Source organism: Mirounga angustirostris, unplaced genomic scaffold (genome assembly GCF_029215605.1).
Source record: "Mirounga angustirostris isolate CCGP_5_RB_7025 unplaced genomic scaffold, mMirAng1.0.hap1 SCAF_2, whole genome shotgun sequence".
NCBI classification, from domain to species: Eukaryota; Metazoa; Chordata; class Mammalia; order Carnivora; family Phocidae; genus Mirounga; species Mirounga angustirostris.
In genome coordinates this window covers 986,184-1,011,787 of record NW_026991710.1, presented here as the reverse complement: position 1 = coordinate 1,011,787, position 25,604 = coordinate 986,184, and the positions used below count along the sequence as shown (strand labels likewise).

General features: G+C 52.1%; 1 protein-coding gene across 5 annotated transcripts; it reads left to right on the top strand.

The window, feature by feature from the left end:
* Positions 1–624: 624 nt before the first annotated feature.
* Positions 625–24,780, top strand: SLBP (stem-loop histone mRNA binding protein). 5 transcript variants are annotated; one of them, XM_064584147.1, is made up of 8 exons: positions 625–787; positions 900–1,016; positions 4,433–4,537; positions 7,032–7,088; positions 7,381–7,518; positions 8,172–8,321; positions 10,279–10,360; positions 23,622–24,780. In XM_064584147.1, the coding sequence occupies exons 1-8, from the start codon at positions 729–731 to the stop codon at positions 23,634–23,636; spliced, it is 723 nt and encodes a 240-aa protein (XP_064440217.1). In that variant the 5' UTR covers positions 625–728; the 3' UTR covers positions 23,637–24,780. The 5 variants fall into 5 exon arrangements, with proteins under 5 accessions (XP_064440217.1, XP_045737593.1, XP_045737591.1 ...); XM_045881637.3 differs by lacking the exon at positions 23,622–24,780 and adding an exon at positions 14,434–15,182 and having other exon boundaries at positions 626–787; XM_045881635.3 differs by lacking the exon at positions 23,622–24,780 and adding an exon at positions 13,459–14,413 and having other exon boundaries at positions 626–787.
* Positions 24,781–25,604: the final 824 nt, after the last annotated feature.

The window sequence follows — 25,604 nt, the reverse complement described above, 5'->3', positions numbered from 1 at the left end:
CAGCGGCAGCCGCGGCCGCACGACGGCGGTCTCACCAGGCCCGGGGCTCCGGCGGGAGCGGGCCTGGGGCGCTGCGGGAGGGGCGGCGGGCCCGCGGACGGCGGGCAGGGGTCGGGAGCCGGAGGCGACCGAGCTGACGGCCCCGAGCTCCAGCGCGGCGGGGAGAACCGGCAGGGCCGGCGGCTGCGGCCGAGGCCCGGCGCGGCGCCCCCCGCGGCCTCGCCTTCCGGGTTCCAGTTTCCCGCCTGCGCAGAGCCCGCCCCCGCGGGGCCGGCCAACCGGAGGCCGTCTCGCCGGCCGGCCGGGTCTCGGCCCCTCCGGGCGCCTGCGCCGCGCGCGCGTCCGAATCTCCCGCCAAAGCCCCCCCCGCCCAGCCCGCCGGGGGGCCGCAGCGCCGGCCGTCCGCACGCCGGGAGGGGCAGCCTGTCCTCGGGCCTCTCCCGCCCGGCCACACGCGTCGGCCCGCCGCCCCCCAGCGGCAGCGGCGGGGCCGCGGCCTCGCGCGCCGCCGCCCGCCCCCCCGCCGGCCTGGGCCCGATGGTCTCGCCCGGCGCGGCGCGCGCGGGAGCCGGGGGGCGGGGCCGGCGGCGCATAAAGGCGGTTGGGGGCGGGGCGCGCGCGCAGAGCCTGTCGGCGCCGGCGCGGGACGAGACGCCGCCGCCGCCGCGGCCGCCGCCGGCCCGGACCCCCGCCCGAGGACCCCCGCCGCCGCCGCCGCCGCGCTCGCCATGGCCTGCCGGCCGCGAAGCCCCTCTGGCTGCGGGAGCCGCCGCGACGGCGACGCCAGGTGAGGCGGGCCGCGCGCCCCGGGGCTTCCGGGCGGGCCGGGGTGGGGTCCGCGGGCGGGCGCCCGGGGCCTCGCGGCTCGCCTCGCGTCTGACGCCGCTTGTCGTCGGCAGCGCGCCGCCCCCGACGAGAGGGAGCCTCGGACGCAAGCGCAGAGCCGACGGGCGGCGCAGGAAGCCCGAGGACGCCGAGGGCCCCGCGCAGCCGGCGGGCGACGGCCGGCCGGACAGGTGGGCCCGGCGCGTGGCGCGAGCGTGGGGCCGCACGTTGAGCTGGCTGCGGCGCCCGGCGGGAGGGTCCTATCCCGGCTGCTTGGCGCGCCTGGGGACCCCCCACGCGGCCGGCTAAGGCAGTCTGGGCGCCCCGCCTGACCGGTTAGGGCGCCCGCGGGGGCCCCAGCTGCTGGCCAGGGTACCTAGGGTCGCCCCCCGAGTTGCTGAGTCTTCCGGGGAGGTTGGTTAGGGTGCCTTGGTCGTCTCTGCCCGCAGGTTGGGGCGCCCAGGGGTCCCCAGCGCTTGGGGGTCATCACCTGCCTGGTCAGAGCGGCTGAGCGTCACCACCCTGCCGGTTAAGCTGCCTGGGGGGCCCCCACCCATCTGTTAAGGCACCTCTGGGTTACCGCCCGGCTGGTTGAGGCACCTCGGGAGCCCGACGTGACTGGTTAGGGTGTCCGTGGGCCCCCGCCCTACTGTTTATGGTAGCTGTGGGTTGCCCCCGACCGTTTGGGGTGTCTGTGCTCCGCGTCAGTTGACTAATTCAGGTGTCGTGGGTCACCGCACTTGGTTGCTCGTGGCGCCTGAAGGTCGCCGTAGCTGACTTGTTAAGGCGCCTGAGCCTCAAACGCTTGGCTGATTCACGGCGCTCGTATCGTTAAGGCACCAGCGTGTCCCAACGTGACTAAGGTAGCTGAGGATCCCACGAGAGCCTCTGGTGACAGGTGTGCGCAGAAACTGGCCTCGGTCGCTGTGAGTCTGCTGTGCTTTAGGGACGGTGGGGGAGGCTGCCGTGAGCTCTTCAGGATGTTGTGCCTCAGGGGAGTCCTCTTAGAGAAGTTCCCACCACAGCCAGAAAAGGTGTCTGAACGCCAGAGTGCAAGTGCGGGTGCAAGTTGCAGCCTCCTCTTTTCATCCCGGTGCCGCGGGTGCTTCGTGAGGAGCCTTCCCTGTGGTCTTCACGCCGGCAGTTTCCGGGTGGGGTCGTGTGCTCCCTGTGCCTGTGCTCTGACGGGGGTGGCTCAGCTAGTCAGGGTATTTCAGAGGGACAGGGAGCGGCTGAGGAAACCAGGGGCCGGTGGGGAAGGCCAGTGTGTGCTTCAGAGGCCACAGTCAGGGAGACCTCTGTTGGCGACCCTTGTGTGGACAGGGGGTGCCAGGGATGTGGTCGCCCTGGTGGCCTACGTGCCCTTAGCTGGGGATGTGTTTGGCCTGTCTGAAGCCTGACTAGCGGAGGACTAGGGGGGCGTTCAGCTGGAAGGGGAGGTGGGGAGGAATGTGTGGTGCACGTTAGACTTTTTAAGGCCGTTCTTGTACTTGTTGGTGGGTTGAGGGGGATTCAGAGAGGAGTCTGGGATGACTCACGTGTTTCACTCTGAGCACCTTTGTTCCTTGGGGAACCGTTTGCCAGGATGGAGAGGGTGGGGGTAGAGCAGACCTGGCATGGGGAAGGAGGCAGTAATTAATGAGGCCTGAGTGTGGATGCGGAGGCTGCCCACGTTCTGCACGATGAGACCTCGCTGCGTACAGTTAATTTTAAAGATCTGGGGCCAGAAGAGATACTCGGGAAGAGACGCTGAGTGTGGGAGAGCGCCTGGACAGTGTTAGAGCTGGATGTGAAGAGAAGCGGTGAAACACCACGGAGATCAAGGTCTGAGTCCCCCGGTGGTCTCCTGCTTAGCTGAGAAGAAAACGTTAAATCCTTATATTGCCTTAAAAGTCCTTTGTATCCCCATGGGTACTCCTCTGGCTCAGCAGTTAGCCCCTTGGGCCTCCTTACTCACCTAACGTGGCAGAAAGCCCGTGGCTGCTGCTCGTCGCCCCGGTCCGCCGTGCTGATGCGTGGGGGATGCATACAGGTGCCTGCAGTAGAGCCAGGTGCTTTTCCATCTGGGGTGTGGGAGGTGGTTCCTGTGCAGGCAGTTAGCTCGTTGTACGGAGTGGGCTTTGTTTTCCGTTCAAGCACTTTGCCTGAATGTACTCTTGTCCTAAGGTCGGATAGGTTGGTGAGTACGACTCGCTTAATCTAGAAAGTTGGCTTTAGTTCTACGAAAGGTATTTTCCGTTATTCTACCAAAATACGTGATGTAGTGGCAGGTCATTTGTAAGCTCCTTTTAAGAGTTCAGCAGTCTCATGGCCCAGGCCTTAGCCTCTTGGTCCGCGAGTGATGACATTGAGGTCCAGCTCTGGACAACCTTGCATTTGGTTCCTCTCTGTATCTGGGATACAGTTACTGAGTCATACTGACTTTTGGTTCATTAAGTTGACTTCAGACCTTGCCAATCATTTTTAGATTCTGGAAATTTAGTTTTAGAAATCTAGTTTTAGTTTTTTTGGGTGAGGTAGCTGTAAGAGAAGAACTATGGTAATTGCACACAGGGATCATTCATTTGTTATTGCAGTTGCATTTTCAAAGCGTGCCGTGTGGTTTGCAGCTGGGGTGCATCCGGTTGCCTAGAGTGGCAAATGAAGTTGTGTCTAGGATGCATCAGCGGTGACCAGTAGAAAATTGAGGAGGAAAAATAAAATTCCATTTATATCTAATCTACAAATAATAGACATACCAACAATTCTGACTGCAAGAATTCTTGTCATTAAGCCTTTTTCAGATTGCCTGCCTTTTTTTTTTTTTTTTTTTTTTAAGATTTTATTTGTTTGAGAGAGAGAGCGAGAACATGAGCAGAGGGGAGATGCAGAGGCAGAGGGAGAAGCAGGCTCCCCAAGGAGCAAGGAGCCCGATGCAGGACTTGATCCCAGGACCCTGGGATCATGACCTGAGCCGAAGGCAGATGCTTAACCGACTGAGCCACCGAGGTGTCCCTTGACGAAAGGTTTCCTTGATCTCTGGATTGAACTGGGCTCCTAGTTTACACTTAGCCCAACTCTAAGGGGTGCTGTTACCAGTACACTAAATCCTAATGTAGCAGGGACTCCCATGTATATTCCTATTTCCCTATTTTAATTAGGTGATATATTCTGAATAGTTAATTACGTGCATTTAAAAGTGAACAGTAGCCACCATTTATTAAGTACTTTTTATGTGCTGGTCACTTTGCTTAGTATGAAGTGTTATTTAATTCTTCTTTAAAATACTGAAAAATAGTCTATTTCGTAAATAAAAGACCAAGTTGTGTTAGGCACTATTGTCTGTGCTGAAGATGGCTTGTTGACTTGGCCTTCCCCCCAGTGGACTGTTTCCTCATGATCCAGCCAACACTGGCACATGGTGGGTGCTTACAAGCTCGACAGATGAAGCCCAGAGAGGCTTGAAGTGAATTGCCCAAACTCAGGGAGCGAATAAGCGATGGAGCGTAGAGTATCCTGGAGCCCATGGCACTCTGCAAGCAACATCTGAGCATCCCCTGGTGTGCTGCTTGGAAGGACACTGAATGTAGGTGCCGTGGTTCAAATGCACGTTTTTGTTGTATTGCAGTTTTACCACTCCTGAAGGCCCGAAGCCCCATTCTAGATGTTCAGACTGGGCAAGTGCAGTTGAAGAGGATGAAATGAGGACCAGAGTTAACAAAGAAATTGCAAGGTATACATCCCAGACCTTTGTGAAGCATTATCCTTGGTGTTTCTTATCATATGTTAGCTTTGAGGTATGTGTTAGAAGGATGATTCTTCAGAGTCTGGTCCCCATCCCAGCAGCATTAGCAGGGCCTGAGCACTTGTTAGAAATGCCCATTCTCAGGCCCCACCCCAGGCCTCCTGAATGGGAAACTCGGGGTGGGATCCAGCCATGTCTTAAAGAAGCCGTCCAGATGAGCCTGCTCACTGAAGGCTCAGGACTACTACTGTCTTAGTGGCCATCCATCCACCATGGCAGGAGGTGGGAAGATGGTACTACCATGATGTGCTCTAACCTACCACATTGGATTCTGCCACCCCAGCAAGCTGTGTGGCTCTCTCTTTAGATGGGGAGCGCACTCTTGTCTGACACCTGGTTCAGGTAATAGCTCGGGAGTGGGAGAGCACAGGGGGGGTCCCCTTGCAGCTGTACCCAAAATTGTTGTGTATATCCAGGTTTTCCCAAACTCTAAGCCACTGCCTCGACTCATTATGGTTCAGATGATGCATCCTTAAGCACTGCTTCTCTCTCTTTGATTACATTCTCTCTGGTATTTTTGCGTTTTTCCTTCCCTTTGAAATATTCCATCCAACCCAGCTGATTGAGCTTTGAGTTAAAATGCTGTGGCTCATAATCAGTTGGAGTATGTTGAACCGAGTCCATTGGTTCTTAATTCTTATGAGAAAATGTGTCCTCTCAGCAGGGAAGCAGGGCCAGATTGCCTGTTTCACCTCTGCAGTGGTTGATGGTATTTATAGCTGCCTCCTTAGGAAAAGCACAGGCACATGTGGGGGTTAGTTAGGACCACTCAAAGGGCTGCTTTAATTTATTTTAGGCATCAAAATATATGTGTGTGGGTGGGCGGTGTGCCTGGTTAGAAAAGTGAACTGGAAGTTCACAGACGTGGGCTCCTCCAGTGTTTTGAATTCGTTGTTTTATTCATATAGACGTCAGTTTTCCCAGCTGTAGAGCTAGGATGTTTGATTTGGTCTGTGTAGTTTCTGTGTTCCGCTCCCAAGGCTTATAACAGCTCTTCTCACATACCTATGTGTCCTGACCCTTGCCAGGGACTATCTGCAGATCTCATGCTATGTATGGAGACCCCTCTCTGTCTTTTTTTTTTTTTTTTTTTTTAAAGATTTTATTTATTCATTTGAGACACAGATACAGAGAGAGCGAGCGAGCGACAGCATGAGCAGGGAGAGAGGGAGAGGGAGAAGCAGGCTCCCCGCTGAGCAGGGAGTCCGATGCGGGGCTCGATCCCAGGACGCCGGGACCATGACCTGAGCCGAAGGCAGACGCTTAACCATCTGAGCCACCCAGGCGCCCTGACCCCTTTCTGTCTTGACCCTCGTTTGATGGACCCCGCTTTATTCCTCGGTTGTCCCACAGGCCTGTCTCCAAAAAGTGTTCTTTGCAAAACAGTCCTGCTCTATTTTGGGCCACTCTGCCAATCACACCCTTCCTGATGGAAGGCTGCTGCTTTAGTAAGACCCAGGTGGTTTGACCTGCTGCTGATGGTAGTCTGCCTTTTTACCAGAATTTAGTTCACTGTACTTCAAGGAGGATAATACACACTACACACCAGCTGTCTGAAAATTGGAAAATGGGTTTTAGCCATACTAGAAGCCAGTCTTTTTCAGCTGGAGTCCCTGAGAGAATGAAGCCCTACAGAAAGGGGTATTGAGGGCCTGCTTTCTCCGTTCGCATGGGCTGGTATAGAATCGGCGCTTTTCTAGATACACAGGAAACAAACTCATTCATTACTTCCTGGTGTCCAAACTCCTTGGTGCCTCAGCAGACTTGGGGCCTGGCACTTTGGGAAGGAGACACAGTAATATATGACATGTTTTAGACACATGAACTTTTAGCTTGAGATGGTTCATGGTTTCAGTGTTAGATCGAGCTACACTCCTTTGGCTGATGTACCTTGGCAAAGCGGGGTTTTGGTAGTTGCTGTGATGGAAATCAATGAGGAACAAGACTGGGGGCTGGTGTTCAGTCTCTTTGCAAGATTGGAGAAAGCGAGCACAACCCAGTAGGCACACACGTAAGTAATTGTGGTATTAGAAATAAAAACTGTTTATCTCAACTTCACATTTTTTTTTTTTTTTCCCCGAAAGTGGATCTCACTACTTAACCTGACGCTGTTAGGGGCTTTTTTTGGCTTAGAGAATTTCCATTACATATGGTGGTACCCAGGGTCATTGAGGTGGTTGTTTACTCACAGGGCCTGGCTGCTCTAAGCACTTCGTATGAGCTTGGCCTGTAACACCTTCTTATGAGAGAAGGTGACTGAGGGAGATTGAAAATAAACGGAACCACTGTGCTGTTACCCTGATTCACTCACCAGACCACACTGCTCAGGGAGAAGGCCTGACCTCCGGGGGCTGTCTTAAAAGCATTGTCTTCAGTTAATTTCTATACCTTTCTAAAACAGCAATGTTTATTTTGCTCTCAGATATAAAAGAAAACTCATAAATGACTTCGGGAGAGAGAGAAAATCCTCATCAGGAAGGTAAGTGCCATGTAAATGTTTCTTCTCTAATTTGATAGGCCTGTCACCCCCTAGTGGGAAGAATTGTGCATGGGATGCTGGTTTCTCAGCAGCTTGTGCTGCCTGGTCCTTTCCTCCCTGCTTTGGAATTTGTACTTTTTATGTACTACATTCCCATGGAGAGAGTTCTGGACTGTTCTGGGATTAACATGGTTTGGAATCCAGAGGACAGATGTTCTTTCATCATTTGTTTCAGCATTTTCTTACATAGCGGTCTTAACCTTGAGGCTCATTCTGTCCATCTCATCTTCAGTTCTGACTCCAGGGAGGCGGGGTCCACGGTGCCAGCTGACTTAGAGACAGATGAGAGCGTCCTGATGAGAAGGCAGAAGCAGATCAATTACGGGAAGAACACCATCGCCTACGACCGCTATATTAAAGAAGTCCCGAGGTAGTCTTGTCTCACTGGCGCATCCTGATGGAGTTGTGGGGCACTGCCGTCTAGACTCTAGTCTGCTTTCATGGTGCATCTGACTCTGGGCGTACTTCACGCGCTCTCAGGACCATTGAACCACTTTGAGGCGCTTATGTTAATGACGAGGAAGGGATGGGTGACTGAAAACCCAGGGACACGAAGATAAGAAACTTAACGTGTTATAGTTCAGGGTGTTAGTTAACACTTCAGGTCCCAGGACTCCTGCGCTCTCAGAATTATAAGGCTATTAACGTGCGTGATGGGGGAAGAGTAAAATTCAGGTGACAGGTTGTAAAGATGGTGTTGGAGAAAAACATGAACCTTGCCCACTCTTGTCCCAGCAGCATGCTCTTCCACCTTGCTCCTCACAGGGTTGCAAAGAAAGCTTAGAGAGGGCATCCATTTCTTGATAGGACTGGGGTTCAGATGTGCGTTTCTGGAACACAGATAGTAAAGGGGTAGTAGAGTCAAAGGGGTGGTGCTTTTTTATATATTACTTTTGCTCATTTTATAGAGTCTCAGTTGACCTATGATTTTTTGATAACTCTGATCTCAGAGTTTGGTTAATCTTCAAGCGGATGTATAGATGCGGATGGTACGTATTAGGACAACCTCCCTCTTTCCTGTAGACACCTTCGACAACCCGGCATCCATCCCAAGACCCCCAACAAATTCAAGAAGTATAGTCGACGATCGTGGGACCAGCAGATCAAGCTCTGGAAGGTGGCTCTGCATTTTTGGGATCCTCCAGCTGAAGAAGGATGTGATTTGCAGGAAATGTATGTCTTCATTGCATTCTTGTTCTGTTTCTGCGATTTGTGCAGTGACTGAAATCACTTGATCATTTATGTGCAGGTTATCATGGTATTAAGTCCCCCTGGAGTTCTGAGAGAGCAGAGTAGCCTGTGGCCACAGCTTCATGTCTGTTTTCTCTGTGCATAAAGTCGGATGGGTGGACTCTGGGAGGCTGGTGGAGGGAGGAATCTGCTTCCTGGATTTAATTTACTTTGTAGCTAGAGAAAATGGAGCTCAGTAAATCTAGTAATATGCGGGCTGTTGTTCTTAAATTTTGAAGAAATAATGTTCTTAAATTTTTTTTTTTTTTTTTAAGAAAGGAAAGCAGGATTTTTTTTTTTTTTTTTAATTTATTTGAGAGAGAGAGAATGAGAGACAGAGAGCACGAGAGGGAGGAAGGTCAGAGGGAGAGGCAGACTCCCTGCCGAGCAGGGAGCCCGATGCAGGACTCGATCCTGGGACTCCAGGATCATGACCTGAGCCGAAGGCAGTTGCCCAACCAACTGAGCCACCCAGGTGCCCCAATGTTCTTAAATTTTAAAATAGGGCGCCTGGGTGGCTCAGTTGGTTAAGCGACTGCCTTCGGCTCAGGTCATGATCCTGGAGTCCCGGGATCGAGTTCCGCATCGGGCTCCCTGCTCGGCAGGGAGTCTGCTTCTCCCTCTCCCGCTTCCCCCTCTTGTGTTCTCTCTCTTTCTCACTCTCTTTCTCAAATAAATAAATAAAATCTTTAAAAAAGAATTTTTTTAAAATAAACATTCTAAAAGGTATTTGAGTAACATGTTGAACTATGAAAATAAAAGGCCTGTCTTCATTAAGGAAGCCTTTTATCTTTTTCCTGTTTTTAAATTTTTTTTTTTTTTAAGATTTATTTGAGAGAGAGGGGGAGAGAGAGAGATGAGAGCATGAGCAGGGAGGAGGGGCAGAGGGAGAAACAGACTCCCTGCTGAGCGTCAGGACCTGAGCCGAAGGCAGCCCCTTCACGGACTGAGCCACCCAAGCGCCCCTCCCTGTTGGTTTTTAAACTCAAACCCAGTTGGAAGGGCCTCAGGCCTGAGGTTTTGCCCTGGGGTTAGAATGCCCGTTGAACAGGGAGGTGGGAAGGACTGTCTTGCACTCGCCCCTTCTTTGGGCACCTCTTCTCAGCTCCTTCTTGATCTGGGTCTCTGCCTTCCTCAGACACAGATTATTCATTCAGCAAATACTTGAGTTTCTGCTTTGTGCTGGGGAAATTTATTAGAACCTGTCGTGTTTGAAATGACTTCTTTTTTTTTTTAAGATTTTATTTATTTATTCATGAGAGACCGAGAGAGAGAGAGAGGCAGAGGGAGAAGCAGGCTCCCAAGGAGCAGGGAGCCCGATGCGGGACTCGATCCCAGCACCCTGGGATCATGACCTGAGCCGAAGGCAGACGCTCAACCATCTGAGCCACCCAGGCGCCCCGTTTGAAATGACTTCTAACATGGCTTTATAGATTTGGCCTCACAGATGTCATCATGTCATACCCATTTTTTCCCACTGTGACACTATTGTCCCTTCTCTAGGAGTAGAAAATCGGAAAATCAGCGATTGCAGTGTTCATCAGCCCCCCTAATTGGGCCTATATTGACGCTTCCACTTAGAAGGGTGCTTGTGGGTGCGTAAATAGTCACACCACAGTTGAGAATGGGCAGGTGGTGGTGTGCTCTGAGCCAGGTGGACGTTTCTCCTTGCCATCACTGTGGCCGGCATTACCTGTGTGGGGCGGGGAGATGGGGGGAGATGGTGGGGGGATTCACTGCTAACCGTCCCGATGGCTTCAGGAGCATAGGAGACACTTGTCAGTCAGTGTTTGCTGCATGGGGCAGCGCGCTACTGACCGTGCTCGTATTGAGTGAACAGGCTTGGAGCACCTCCCGCTTTAAGTGGTGGCTGATGCACGTGTTGGCTCTCACCTCGCAGACATCCTGTGGACCTCGGCGAGATGGAGACGGAGTCTGCAGAAAGCAGCTCCGAGTCCCAGACAAGCTCTCAGGACAACTTCGTAAGTGCCTTTTCTTGGTTCCATCTCTCACCACAGGTGTCGGGTTAGTTGCTGACTGCGTCTGCCCCTTGATGAGCTGACACTGAAGCCAAAGTTTGGTTCTGGTGCTTATGAAGAAGGGGTTCCTTTGTCCCTTCTCTGACGTCATTGAAATGTTGACTTGATGGCGTTCCTAGGTAGTGGCCTTAATTGAGGTTTTTGGTTCAGTCCACCTAATAAGTTCTACCATTTTCATTTTAAAAGTGAAAGGCCTTTTTTCCTCTGATTCCAGTGTCTGTGTAGGCCTCGTCCCTGGCATTAATTTTAGGCTGTATACAGTTTTTGGGGGTGATTTGCTAGTACAAGATCATTTGCTAATTACTACTATATAAAGGTATGCTTTGGGCCTAAGGGTTTCCCCCACATTTGCCGATTTTTAAAAATTACATGGTTTTTGAGGGGAAAAAAACTATAAAGATTAAAAACGATATATAAAATTACCTCATCTAATCCTGTAGTTGTTGGTTGGGTGCATGTTCCTTCAGACTTTTCTGCATGTGTGCAAGCAAATATATGTGAGCAGGTTATAATAAAAGCTCTATTATTTTTATAAAGGAGACCACCTTGATATTTGTGTATGGAAATACTTAACATATTAAGTGAAAAAAAAAAAAAGATTGAAACTAGAAAAAAGCAAACGTTTGTTGTGAAGTACTTCTGTTTTATGTGGGATCATCCTGTACCATGTTTGGACAGTGGGGAAGCCTATAAAATAAAGGTGCATAGTTGCCTTTTTCTTTTTCTCTCTCTCTCTCTTTTTTTTTTTTTTTGCCTTCCATCTGTGTCCCCCTACCGTGGCAAGCCTGGCATGTGTCCTTCTAGTCTTGTGGCCCATCGCGTACCTCACACACTGTGTGACCCGCGTATGTGACTGCAAGGTCAGGAGTAATACAGATGTCCAACCATAGAGCAATAGCAGAGTTGTGTCACAACAAATAGAGCTGTTACAGGTTGTTTCTGAAGACTGATGACGTGGGAAAGTTGTAGAGAGAAATAAAAGCAGGATGTTTAATGATGGAATGATTCCAGTTTTATGGCTTGTTGACGTGTATGTAGGACTAAAAGGAACCCATGAACATCTCAACTGGTGGCCTCCATAGTTTGGATCAAAAGTAACCTTGTCCCAGCTCAAGAAGCAGATTCTGAACATACCACCTGCAGAATCAGAAGTTAGAGGGAGATGCTCAGGCCCAGGGGGCAAGGGGAGGGGAGCCAGACCATGAAGATTAGAGGCAGGGGTCCTGGGGGGAGTCCTGGGGGGCCCAAGAAGAGGTGGTTCAGAGATGGCTGGATGTGCTGAAGGGAAGAGAAGCCCGGGCCTAAGCACTTTATTTAGTACTACAAACACCTGGGTAACTGTGTCCCTCAACCACCCCACTAGATGCTCCACACAACCATTATGTCATTGTGCTCCAGAAATGTCATCCTGACAGAACAAAGCTCCTGGCTAATCAGCTGTCCATGTCCAGGCCTCCTGGCTGCCCTAAGAACGGTCTTTTTACAAGTCTTTTTTTCTTTTTTGATCCACAGTTTAATCAAGGATTACTTGTCTAAATTGTCATTTCTTACATTTTCTTAACTTAGAATAGTCTTCCTGCCTTTTTCCTCCCATGACAGTGACTTTTTGGGAAGACTTCAGGCTAGTTTTTGTAATGCAGAGTTCCTCATTTGGGAGTTCTCCTACTGTTTCTTTAAGAACTAGATTCAGATTGGACACTTCAGGCAAGAATGTGACCATGGTGGGGGGTGTATGTCCCTTTGTCCCACTATTGGGGATGTTAAATTTATAATATGATTCAAGTGGTATCAACCAGATCTCTTCATTGTAAAAGTAACTTTTTTTAAAAAGATTTTGCTTACTTGAGAGAGAGCACAAGCAGGGGGGAGTTACAGAGGTAGAGGGAGAAGCAGGCTTCCTGCCGAGCAGGGAGCCCGGTGTGGGACCTGATCCCAGGACTCCGGGATCATGACCCGAGCCGAAGGCAGACGCTTAATTGACTGAGCCACCCAGGCGCCCCTAAAAATCACTTTTTTAACGTTCATTTAAAACTTCAGTTTTAGTTGATATAAACATTGAGCTTCACTGGGTTTAAATGCTCCAAATAATAAACTCTTAACATTTGATTGTGTGACCTTGTAATTAAGTTTTTTTGATGAAAAAGCAAAACCTGTTTAGTAAGGCAATTCAGAAATACACCGAATTAAACACTGGTATCTCCTGCCCTGAGAGCCACTGTTGAGTTTTGTCCCGTCTTTCAGTGTTTTTGTGCTCATAGGTGTACACGGGTCTACACGTCTGAGCTTTTTGTTCCATATAGCGCGCACGATTCCTTTGGTGGTGTAGTTACTGGGAATTGTGAGTGAGTGCGTAGATCTTGACAGACGCTCTGTTGCTTGATTCCCAAAAGCTGTTCAGTGCAGGATGGGCTCAGGAGGGGGCTGTCCTCTGCCTGAGTGCAGAGCAGCTAAGCTAGATCCTCCTCGGCAGGTGAGCACGTGCTCAGTGGTTGGTGGGATTCTGCTCCCCCAGTCACGATGCAGCCCTTAGAGTCAAAGGACTGGGGCTCAGACGCCGTAAAGGGTCCGTTAGTTTCTTTTTTTTAGATTTATTTATTTATTTGACAGAGACACAGCGAGAGAGGGAACACAAGCAGGGGGAGTGGGAGAGGGAGGAGCAGGCTCCCCGCTGAGCAGAGAGCCCGATGCGGGGCTCGATCCCAGGACCCTGGGATCATGACCTGAGCCGAAGGCAGACGCTTAACGACTGAGCCACCCAGGGGCTCCGGGTCCGTTAGTTTCTAATGGGTTGGTTGGTGGGTAGGGATTTGACATACCCACGGAGAGGAAAGATTGATGTTATCCATGAATTTTAATTAGGTAATGGTTTTGAATTCTCTCAGGAGCATTCCAGCACGCATAGGCCTTTGCTGGTAATGCTCCGTCTTAGTCCTGTGGCGCTGTGGGCAAAGGAGGTGGCGGTCGCCCCTGGTAGGGGTGTGGTGCACAGCCTTGTGCGTCGTGTCTTGGGAACTAGCCCTGACTGTGTTCCTGTCTTCTAGGACGGGTACTCTGGCACACCCACTAAAGTCAGGCACGTGGACTGCCGAGTGGAGGACGAGTTTGATTTGGAAGCTTGTTTAACTGAGCCCTTGAAAGATTTCTCAGCCATGAGCTAACTGATGCCACCTGGGGGCCACTGGGAGCAAGAGTTGCCTCCACCTGGCAGGTTGGGGGCCGGCCGAGCATGTGTCCCGTGTTGGTAACCGGATGGTTTCTGTTCCTAGTTCATTATCTCATTATCTCATGGTGAATTGTTATTCTTGCCTTATTTTCTTAAGACACGTTAATTTTATGTATAGTGAATGTATTTTGCATGTTTTAAATTGTAAATGGAACTAAATCCAAGGAAAATTGAACTTGACGCAGTCTTGAAAACTTAATTGCTTAATCTCTACCATCCTCCAAGTTAACCTGACAAGCATATTTTAACTGATTTTCCGCCAGTATGTTAGATGTTGCGTTGTTACTTGTCAGATGGCTGGTTTGGGGTTAGTCACACATTCATGGGGCCAGTTATGCATCAGCTTTCTTTACTGGTATCTGAATATTCTCCTAATTGGATAATTTTAGTATCTTTACGGAAACTTAATTTTGGGCCTTTTGTCAGTACGTCAAGGTGTGTTTTTTTTCCCTCCTACAGAGCACTGAATAGTCGAAGGTAGTAAATTGAGGTGTTAAGGGATTTTATGTAAGTTATACAGTCTTAATTTGGTACTTGTAAATAGTGCTAGGTAGGCCTTCTACCTGTAATACTCCAAGAGTTAAGGCAGCAGAGGGGTTTAGAAAGAACATTTTTTTACAGTCAGTTAATTTACCATGTAAAATTGCTGTAAATGATAATGTGTACAGATTTTCTGTTCAAATATTCAATTGTAAACTTGTTAAGACTGTTATGTTTCTATTGCTTTTGTATGGAATGATATTACAAAAATAAAAAAGAACCTTCTTACCTGATTTATTACGTTGCCAAATAGGCTACCTGCTGAGATAATTGCTGCGTTTGAAGGACCTAAGTATCTGTCCTTACCGAGTGGCACTGGGGAGGACAGCGCACGGTGGTGAAGGAAGCATGGCCCTGGCTCATTGAACTCTGCCCAGTGAGGACCTTATTTCATAGGTTTGGAGCTCTGATGGCGCATCTTGGTCGGGCCAGAGTCACATCCGAATCTCCTGTGACTGCAGAGCCTGGCCACATTCGGCGTGTGTCCAGCAGACTTAACGGGGTTTGATGCTCATTCAGCAGCTGGGGTGAGTGGCAGGGCCTTTCCCTGTTTCCTGAGACAGACCAGGGCTGTGCAGTCTGCCTTGGAGCAGAGTGAGCATCGGACCTGGGTTTCGAGGGGCAGCCCTGACCACCTCATGTCTTCTGTAGTTATGCACTTGAACCCTGGAAACTTGGCCTACAGACATGGCCACTAGGCCACGGCCACGTGCCCTAAGAATGGTCCCTCAGACATGATGCTGATGTTATCTCAAGCAAAGGATGGGTTTTGTCAGCTTTGTTCACAGTCTTTCAAAAGGAGCCCTTCCTGGGGCGCCTGGGTGGCTCCGTTGTTAAGCGTCTGCCTTCGGCTCAGGTCGTGATCCTGGGGTGCTGGGATGGAGCCCCACGTCGGGTTCCCTGCTCCGTGGGAAGCCTGCATTTCCCTCTCCCACTCCCCCTGCTTATGTTCCTGCTCTCACTCTCTCTCTCTGTCAAATAAATAAAAATCCTAAAAAAAAGGGGGGGGACCCTTGTTCACTTTGTTCAGCCCATACTGTCAGGCACGGTTCTATTGGTATTGGAGGCCTGCAGGAGACAGGGTGCTCCAATATCTGCACTCACACTCTACTGGGGACAGAAGACTGTAAGTACAGTGTCAGGTTAAGGGGTGAGAGCAGAGATGGGCAGGGGCCTTGGGGAGGACTGGGAGGTGGGAAGTTGTCATTTTTTATAGGCTGGTTGAGAGATGCCCGATGAGATGGCATTTGGACAGACATGGTCTCAGGGAGGACCATCTGCCTCAGAAGGCAGCAAGTGCAAAGGCCCTGGGGTAGGAGTTTGGTGTATAGACTGCCGGCAATATCCTCACGTGGGAGAGACACTGTAGCTGGGCAGGAGCTTGAGGAGTAAAGTGCGGGCGGGTGCCTCTGGGGCTTTGAGGAGACCAGGGGAGGGGAGGAAGGTGAGAAGGTGTGCAGATATTAGGAGCTGGCGCAGAACGGGTCCTGGCCATGTGGCGACGGAGTTGAGCAGCACTGTTAGGTGTGGGGTGGAGGTGGAGAAGGATGGACTGGACGGGCTGGGCGGAGTTCCAGGCAGCACCACAGGTGTCCGCTTCCTGCTGAAGCCCCGGCTGAAAGGCCCGAGCAGAGCGGGAGCCGAAGGAGTGGCCCTCGCTGGTCTCCGTGGCCCTCCGCCTTCCTGGGGACACGCAGGGCTCTCGTTTAGACACAGTGTCCCAGCAAAGGTCAGCCCCCGGGACAGCCAGCGCTCCGGGATGACCAGGAAGGTGTCCTCTGTGTGAGCTGTGGCTGGGAAATGCTGGTTCAGACCTTAGAAAGTCGGGAGTGGCTTCCAGGCTCCACGAAACTCCAGAGCCGTCCCCCAGCGGAAGCTCAAGCCAGAGGGGCTGCTTCTGAGGAGACCTGTGCTGGTGGTTTCTGTTTAAGGAATCGAAGCCCAAGAAGTTTCACAGGAGGCTCAGAAAGCTTTGGAGAGAAGTACATCGTCAGAAACCCTGCTGGTTCGTGCTGAAAGGGGCCCTGGACCCTCCCGGTTCAGCTGGCAGGAGCCATGGGAAGGAAGCTGCGGCTCGGCTGCATGGCTGCAAACCGGCCTGCCTTCCCTGCCCCCTTGGAGGGTGGGGGCAGAGGGAGGGAGACTCAAGCAGGCCCCACGCTCAGTGCGGATCCCAACCTGGGGATCGATGTGGGGCTCGATCTTACGGCCCAGAGATCACGAGTCAGCCACTTCACCAACTGAACCACCCAGGCGCCCCAAACACAGGCTGCCTTTTGGGGGAAAAGAATAATTGAGGGGGTGGATCCAGGAGCCCAGAGGCAGAGCCGGGAAGCGTGGAGTGCCCTGATGGGGCACGAGCAGGCCCAGTGGTTCCCGTGTGCCTCCACCCAGTCTGAATCGCGGTGTCTGGAGCAGTCGGCCTGGGCCTGGCCCACTGCTGTGTGTGTTGTGTGCGCGAGTGCGTGTACCTGTGTGTGTGGGGGGGTGGTTAGCAGGGGCTGGGGACGGAGGGCAGATACGATGTCTCTAGCTCACAGGTCTTCAGGCTGAGAGGAACTCCACACCAGGAGAGCCCCTCTTGGGGAGGAGATTCTGGCCTTCGGGCTGGTGTTGGAGGAGGAGACTTGGGGGCCGCGAGGGGCTTGTCCCCAACTCATGGCCAGAGAGTGGACTGGGGTGGTCTCATACGAGGGTGAGGAGGCTGGGCTGGCTAGAGTGGGGGTGTTGTACACAGAGACTTGGGCTGAGTGCGGTGGGCAGTAGGGGACGTGACATCGGATTTAGGTTCTAGAAGAATCATTCTGGTTCCTAGCTTTTGCTTCACATTTAAATTCTTGGAATGCTCTTAAGCAACAAGGAAATCAATCTTCAGACTTTAGTTTTTACCTTTTAATGCTGTTAACATAATCTGGTATTTTCTTTTTTTTTTTTTTTAAAGATTTTATTCATTTATTTGACAGAGACACAGCGAGAGCAGGAACACAAGCAGGGGGAGTGGGAGAGGGAGAAGCAGGCTTCCCACCGAGCAGGGAGCCTGATGAGGGGCTCGATCCCAGGACCCTGGATCGTGACCTGAGCTGAAGGCAGATGCTTAATGACTGAGCCACCCAGGCACCCCCATAATCTGGTATTTTCTATATGAGTGTTACAAATAAGCAATAGGCTAGGATTGAGTCGTCTTTATTCTTGACTCTTGTACATCGAACCAAGAAGTGTCAGAACTAAATTAAGTTTGTTCAGCATGATTAATTCTTCACAGTTCCAGGCTGATTGCTATCTCGTTCCCATTGGTGATTCATTTTCCTATCTCCCCAGGCGTAGACGTGGTCAGCTTATCAGGGTTGTCATCCTGTGTCCCCCAACTTTTCTTCGTGTGTTGGAAAGCCATTCTTGTTTCTTGCTGGTCTATCAGCATCCTTTCCCTTTGTAGGAGGACGTCTGTGGAGCCTCTCAGGTGAGTCAGCAGTCTCTGCTGAACCAAAAGGCTGCACTTTTGGCCGTCAGGACCCGTGTGGGTGGCTCTTGGATTAGCAGAGGTCTTTTTATCCCACGCAGGCAGAGTCCCATCACGGTGCCTGGAAGACTGTAGGTACCTTGCACGATAACAGTTGAGCTGTCGTCTTCGAACCTGGGTTGGCTGGGTGGGAGGAAGTGTGCCTTTTTTTTTTTTTCTTATGTTAATCCCCATACATTACATCCTTAGTTTTAGATGAAGTGTTCCATGATTCATTGTTTGTGCATAACACCCAGTGCTCCATGCAGAATGTGCCCTCCTCAATACCCACCACCAGGCTAACCCATCCTCCCACCCCCCTCCCCTCCAGAACCCTGTTTGTTTTTCAGAGTCCATCGTCTCTCATGGTTCGTCTCCCCCTCCCGATTTCCCCCCCTTCATTCTTCCCCTCCTGCTACCTTCTTTTTTTTTTGGAAGTGTGCCTTTTTGATCATCGGGCCTGCATATTTTATTTAAGGATGGTTTTAGTGTGTTTTTTCTGTGTGCGTGCACACGGGCATGCATGTGTGCATGCGTGTGCATGTCCTCACGTGTGCGCATGTGCGTGTGCCCATGCGTTTTTTGCTTTATCGTTGCTGTTTTATTTGCTTTCCAATGTGCAGGCTTTACTTGGACCTTACGCCACTTTGTGAAACTCACATTTCAAAGACTGACATTAAGTTTTCCAGAAAAATGATTCCCTCAGTGCAGTGTAGGAAGCCAGGTCTCCCATTATTGGCACTAAGGGCTTTGATGACTTTTGTGTTCTAACAAAGGCACCAACTGTGTACGTGTCCTCGGCTCTCCGCCTGGCCTGGCGCATCAGGGGCACCGTGTGTGGGGTGTGGGATGCAGGCCTGCCGCTCAGTCCCAGCTCCGTCTTCCCGCTGTGGGAGGGGGCCTTCACGTCCCCCTCTTTAAGAGTGGGATAATAGTGTCCACTCCATAGGACATCTGGGGGATTCAAGGAGACAGTGAATGCCACATGAGCAGCTGTGGCTGCCGGGAGGCCCACTTAACGCATCACCGCAGCCCTGCACGTCAGTTCGTTCCTTCACTACCACTCAGGGCAGGGACGGTCTTCGGGCAGAAAGCAGGCCTTTAGAAGCGGGAAGCCGAGGACCAAGAGGCATTCTAGCCGTTTCACGGAGGCCGAGATGTGGGTGGGTGTGCCCGGGGAGGGGTCCCAGGGCTCAGGCCAGTGCATGCTACCCCCCAAGTCAGTGCCAGGCCATGTGTGGGCCATGTCACATGTTCCCCAGTGGCCCGAAGGTGATTTTGAGAGTGCTTTCCAGTGTTGGTGTGCACTCTGGGGAAAAGGCAGAATTTGAGTTTCCAGAGGGACTTCCTTCCAGTCTCCTTGGGCCTGTGGTTGACGCAGGCAGGCGGTGTGAGGCCATACGAGTCATCTCTTGATGCACAGCAGGTTTCCCCGAAACTTAGTGGCTCACAAGAATGACCGAATGTCCGTTTCTGTGGCTTAGTTGGGTCCTCTCCTTCGGGCTCTCGCAGGACTGCAGTCCAGAAGTGGGCTGGGGCTGGGGTCTCATCTGCAGGCTTGACTGGGGAAGGGTCCGTGTCCAGCCCCACTCACATGCAGTGGCCGGAGGTGGCTTCTGTTCCTCACTGGGTGGCTTCTCCATATCGCAGCTTGCGAAGAGCAGGCAGGGAGAGAGCCAGCCAGGTGGAGGTCACGGGCCTGTGTAACTTGATTTCGGGAGTGACAGCCTGTCACCTCTGTTGATTAGCAGCAAGTCACCGGCCAGCCGACACTCAAGGGGAGGGGGTCACACAGGAATATGAGACCGGGAAGGGACTGTTGGAGCCGTTTTAGAAGTCAGAGGGCCCTCGTGGGCAGTTGGGCATCCACGGCCATGGGCCACAACCTAAATCTCACATGTTGTACAAAAGTTAACTTAAAATGGGCCACAGGCTTCTTAGATGTAAAGTGTAAAACTTGTAGAAAATCACTGCACTCTAGAGCTGGGCAGAGTTCTTAGTCTTGACCCCAAAGGCATGATCCATGAAAGGAAGCATTACTAAAATGGACCTCATCACAGTTAAAAGCTTTTGTTCTGTGACGGAGCCTGTTAGGAGGATGGAAAGACAAACTACAGATGATGAGAAAAACCTTTGTAAACCACGCACTTCATAGGACCTGTATCCAGAATATATCAAAAGTCTTAAAACTCAAAATCAGTCCACCTAGAAAGTGAGTGAAGAGGGGGCGCCTCATTCAGTGAAGCGTCTGCCTTCGGTCATGATCTCAGGGTCCTGGGGTTGAGTCCCAGGCCGGGCTCCGCTCGGAGCGGGGAGCCTGCTTCTCCCTCTCCCCTGCCCCCTCCCTGCTCGTTCTCTCTCTCTCTCTCTCTCTCTCTCTCAGATAAATAAATAAAACCTTAAAAAAAAAAAGGGAGCAAGAGGGCGAGTGGAGGTTTCACTGGAGGGGCACCCGGATGGCAGAGGAGCCTGAGGACGGGACTGTCCTCAGGGACACGCATCTGAAAACCACCTGCTGGGTGGCCGGCGGTCCTTAGTACCAACACTGAACGCGGCTGAGCACCGGGCGCGGCCTCCTGGCTGCGCTGGTGGGAGGCTGAATGGTCTGCTGATTTCTTAAAAACTGAACACACAGCCTCCGTAAAGCCCAGTCCTGTGTTCCTGGACATTAATCCCAGAGGGAAAAGACACATTTGCACAAAAACCGGTATGTGAACGTTCATTGCACTTGGAATCGTAGCTTCCCCAAACTGGAGACAAGCCAGACGCCCTTGAGCAGGTGAACGGTGGAACCACGGCTGCTGCCAGGGCTGCGCACGGGATCCTCGCGGGGACTGTGTCGCCGGGACCCCGGTCGGTGTGAGAGTACTCTCCTTTTGCAAGACCTTTCCTACAGGGAATGACCATTCCCGGAGACTTTTCTGAAATACACAAGATTCGAAACCACACACTGAAAGCATGCCACATCCTGAACATACTGGCCCAGAATGACCAACACCAAGACATGTTCTAGCAAAATTACTGGACTTTAAAGAAAAAGAAAAATCCTCTGGACATCTTAGAAAAAAGCATATTATTTATAAGGGAAGGCATTAGATTATCAGACTTCTTTTTTAAAAATTATTTTTTAAGATTTTGTCAGAGAGCACGAGCAGGGGGAGAAGCAGAGGGAGAAGCAGGCTCCCCGCTGAGCAGGGACCCCGGGATCATGACCTGAGCCGGAGGCAGACGCCTAACCGACCGAGCCCCCCAGGAGCCCCAGATTATCAGAGTTCTCAACAGAAGTGCTTTACGGTAGGAGATGACGGAGTAGTAGCATGTTTAAGAGACTTGAAGAAGGAAAATGTGCACCAAGGATTTTATATCCGGAAAACTCAACTTTCAAGTATAAAGGGCACAGAGCACTGTTCCCCACTTGGGAGAACTCTGAAATCTGAGAACCTGCTCCTGGGAGCCCTTCCTGAGGAATCTTCCGGAAAATGAACTGTGCCAGCCGATAAGATCGGGCCAGTTTTCTTAGCCATCCTGCTGGTACATGCGTGGTTGGCTGTGGCACCAGGACACGCGGTCCGCCGAAGAGCGCCAAGCGGGCGGGGCGTGGGCTCTGGTGGATGCTGAGAAGGAGGGGGGCCCCTCTGCCTGCTGCTCCCCCTGCCTGTGCGCACGTGCTCTGACAGATAAAATCTTAGCAACAGGCCAGGGGAGGAGGGGCAGACACGAGGCTCGTGTTGGTAGCGATCCCGTGGTGGGTACCAGCCTCACTGCTCTGGCACTGTTGGAAATCCCAGTGAGAAGTTACGGGATCTTCCAGCATCCTCCGTGGGGGAGAAAGGAGACACACCTGCTCCCAGTGGAGAGGAGCTTCCGGAAGAGCTGTGTGGTCTGGGATCTGCCAAACTCGGCAGGTGAGCGGTTCGATGCGGAGTCCGGCTCAGCCGCAGATGGGGGCGAGCTGTCCAGACGCGCAGCACAGTGAGCCCGCAGAGAAGCCAGTCTGAGAGGCTGCGAGCTGCTTGACTCCGTTCATGTAACACGGTGGAAAGTGGCCACCAGGAGTCTGTACGTGCTGTGCATGTGGGTCTCGTCCGTATGTGACCGTGTATCTAGTCTGTGTCCCACCATATCGACATCTGATCTAAATCTTATCTCTAGTCTATATCTAATGTAGACTTAACCCACATCCATATCTAAGCTGTGTCATCTTTACCCCCCCCCGCCCCCGCTCTTGCTGCTCTAGAAACAGTGACCAGCCCAGGGCAGTGACCATCCTTTGCCCCCATGCTGTGGTCTTGAAATATCGTGAGTCACCATGAGGGCCTCTTGGCAGAGTGGCTGATCCCAGGTGTGGAGATGTCGGCGATGAGCCTGGGCTTCCAGGAAGGTCTAGGAGGGTCACACCCAGAGGACTCAGCAGTGACCCGAAGAGACCGCTGCACCAGCCAAAGCCGGGACAGTTTGATTTTCAGTGGGGACAAGAAGTGCAACAAATTAAAACCCATCAAAATGGTTTACATGCACAAGCTCATAACGATATTTTAGAAAAAGCAAGAGATGGGCCACTTTTGGGAGATGATGAGAGCCAGGTCTCGCTCGCGAGCTGGTGAGTGGAGGGGACGATCTGTCTCTGGCCCAACCTGAATGAGCTGTGCCATGGGGCCAGCAGGCTTGCCGACAGTACCCACTCCCTCTCTCATCTTAGAAGATGATTTTGGAAAAAGTGTATATAACCTTTCGGATGGGGAAAGGAGACTGACCGTCCAAAGCACGGGGAATGATCTTAAATAAAAGGAATTTTTGAGGAAGACGGCCTTGGGCCAGGCTTGGGCTACCACCCCTCTCCTTGGCACTGCCGAGTCCACCAAACTGGCCCAGGGGAAGGCGAGCAGAGGCAGTGGGTGATCGGAGGGCTCTGGAACCCTGAGCCCCGAGGCTGACCAAGAGGAGCAGGTGAAAATCGAGCTGTCGGTTCTGGAACCTAACTGCGGCTATGCAGCGTCTAAACCAGCCCTTCTTCCCAGGGCTCTGATACACATCTGTCCCTGAGGCCAGTGCCCCGTACCTCCTGTTTTTAGTTCGGTAATCATAAAGCAAACAAATAGAAGCCAGAAAAGAAAGCTGCATCATTTCTTTACTATGTAAATATCAAAAATGAGTGAGCATCCAGGCTGTGGGACATCCCGGAAAAGGCAGAACCACACAGACAGCACCAGGATCGGCGGTTGTCAGGGGTTGGGGGCAGGAGGGGGAGCAGGGGGAGCACGGGGGATGTGGGGGCCGGGGAGCAACTCTGGGTGGTGCTGCGGTGGTGGGCACCTGTCCTGATGCCCGTGTCCAGACCCACAGAATGTGCGCCACCAGGGGGGGCCCTGCGGCCATCTGTGGACTCTGGGTGAGGATGCTCCAGAGTTGCCCTCTTCCTCTGATGAAGGCGGGTGTCTTGGGGGCAGTATTTTGAAACTGTCAATACGCTGTTCATCCGTTATGTTTAGCATCTGTAGTCGGGTCTGGAGAAAGAAGCAACAGTATACAAAGAGATACATGGATATATTACAGTACCGCATTTGTCCCTGTTCATACGGTAAGATAGCATTTGTCCTGTTCTTGGCCTGTTTCACCGAGCACAGTGCCCCAAGTCTCATCCCTGTTCTAACGGGCCGCAGAACGTCCTTCCTTTTGAAGGCTGCGTGATATTCCACTGGACGGATGGGCGACACTTGTTTATCCATCGACGGGCATTTGAGTTACTTCCTCCTTCGGGTTGTTGTGAATATTGCTACTATGAACAGCTTACAAATATCTCTTCAAGACCCGATCTTCCGTTCTTTGGGTTTATAGACACCCAGAGGTGCACTTGCTGGGTCACACGGTAGTCTGTCTGTAGTGTTTTGAAAAAGCCCTGTACTGTTCACCATCGCTGCCTCTTCTTTTTTTTTTTTTTTTTTTAGATTTTATTTATTTGAGAGAGAGAGAATGAGAGACAGAGAGCATGAGAGAAAGGAGGGTCAGAGGGAGAAGCAGACTCCCCGCCGAGCAGGGAGCCCGATGCGGGACTCGATCCCGGGACTCCAGGATCATGACCTGAGCCGAAGGCAGTCGCTCAACCAACTGAGCCACCCAGGCACCCTGCCTCTTCATTTTTAAAGCAGTGGTTTTTGAAGAGCAAATATTTTCAATGTTGATAAAGTTCAATTTATCAGTTTTTTTAGAAACTTTATTGTTTGTGCCTTTTGTGTATTTTTAAATATATTTCTGTTACCGGCTTCTTGTTTAATTCTGTTGTAGTCAGAGGATGGGCCCTGTAGGATTTCTGTCGGATTTCTGTCCTGTTAGGTGTGTTCAGTAGATGGTGACCCAGCACGCGGTCTGTCGTGAAGAATGTTCCAGGTGCGCTGGAGAACGGGCTGAAACTGGTGGGGAGTGGTGTTGATGTGCGCGGCATCCCTCCTGAGTTTTCAGACCGACTTGCTCTGTAAGCCGCTCTCCACGGGCCGAGAGGAGTGTTGAAATTTCCACATATAATTGTGGGTCTGCCTGTGTCTCCCCTTAGTTCCGTTGGCTTTTTACTTCATGTGTCTCTGAGCCCTGCTCTTAGGGTCCTTGCATCTTTCTGAAGAAACAATCCTCTTCTCCTTAGAAGACGTCTTTCTTGCTGCCTGGTAACTCTCCCAGCCTTCCCCCCCCCCCCGTGGTAAGCAATTTGTTTTTCTACCTCTGTTGTTTACAGGGGGAGCAAATAAAACGTCATTAGGGAGAAGCAAGACGAACTGTTACAGAGATGAAGAGAGTTCACCGTGGCTAACGCGTTTGTGAGGCAGGCATACTAGGCCAGCTCAGCAAAGCAGCTGATAGCAGACCTAAGTAAGGGGCGGGGGGGAGCCATACGGATTTGTTTAAAAAAAAAAAAGCACTTCTGAAAAAGCCTGCGGGAAAATAAAAGGAAACCAGTTACCTCAAGCATCTTTAACGAGATGAGCAAAAGCACCCAGGTTGGGTCTCAGGGACACGGACATTCGGACAGATGGCTCTGCTCACACCCCTGGTGAGGTCCTCCGAGAAACATCGTGATCACCGGGGTCGCGCCGGGAGTCCTTGCTGCCGCCTCAGGTGCCTTGGCTCCCGTGCGCCTCCGTGTCCGAGCCCCACCCCCTCCCGCCCCCCACATCCAAGCCCCACAGTGACCTGAGCGGAGCGGCAGAGGGGCTCCCGCAGGGCTCCTCCCCGTCTCCCCACGAGTGAGGGCAGCGGCTCCAGCTTTCTTTGACGGGAGTTCTCTTTTTCCAGCCTTTTACTTAGCGCAGATGCGTTTGTGTGTTCGGGGACGGTTCCCAGGAGCGGGCGAGCGGGCGTGCGAACGGTGAGCCCTCTGGGGCTGTGTGTGTGTGGGGGTGCAGCCCCCCTCCCCCCAGCGTTACAGCACAGCCATGGGGCAGCGGCCAGGGACCCTGCAGTTGTGGGTGTGACGTGGGTTCTCGGCCCCGTGGTGAGGGCTCAGACCCAGCTGTGTGGGTGCGCTCCCTGTGAACAGCAGGTGTCTGGACACTTGTCTGTTGGGCTTTTATGGCACCGAGTGAAAACCTTCACAAAAAACTGGCTCTGCCCCTGCTGCCCCTTGCGCCCTGAGCCCCGAGCTTCACCTGCCTGAGGGCTCCCTGCTGGGCCTCCAGACCAAATCTCGACTGCTGCTGTTCCCTGGGGGCCCCTGCTTCCATTACCTGCGCAGGGCGGTGGTCCTCCTCTCAGCCCAGCCTGTGCACCCCTGCTCTGGAGGAGGGCCTTTCCCCAGAGGATCACCCCACAGTCTCGGTGTCCCGGTCCCTCAGGTCCTGTGCCCACTCCCTGCCAGAACACAGGACACATTATGCAAACCAAGGTCACAAAAATGGCCTAGAGCCCGAAGCTCTAAGGGTTGCAGGTCCGGGAGGGAGGCC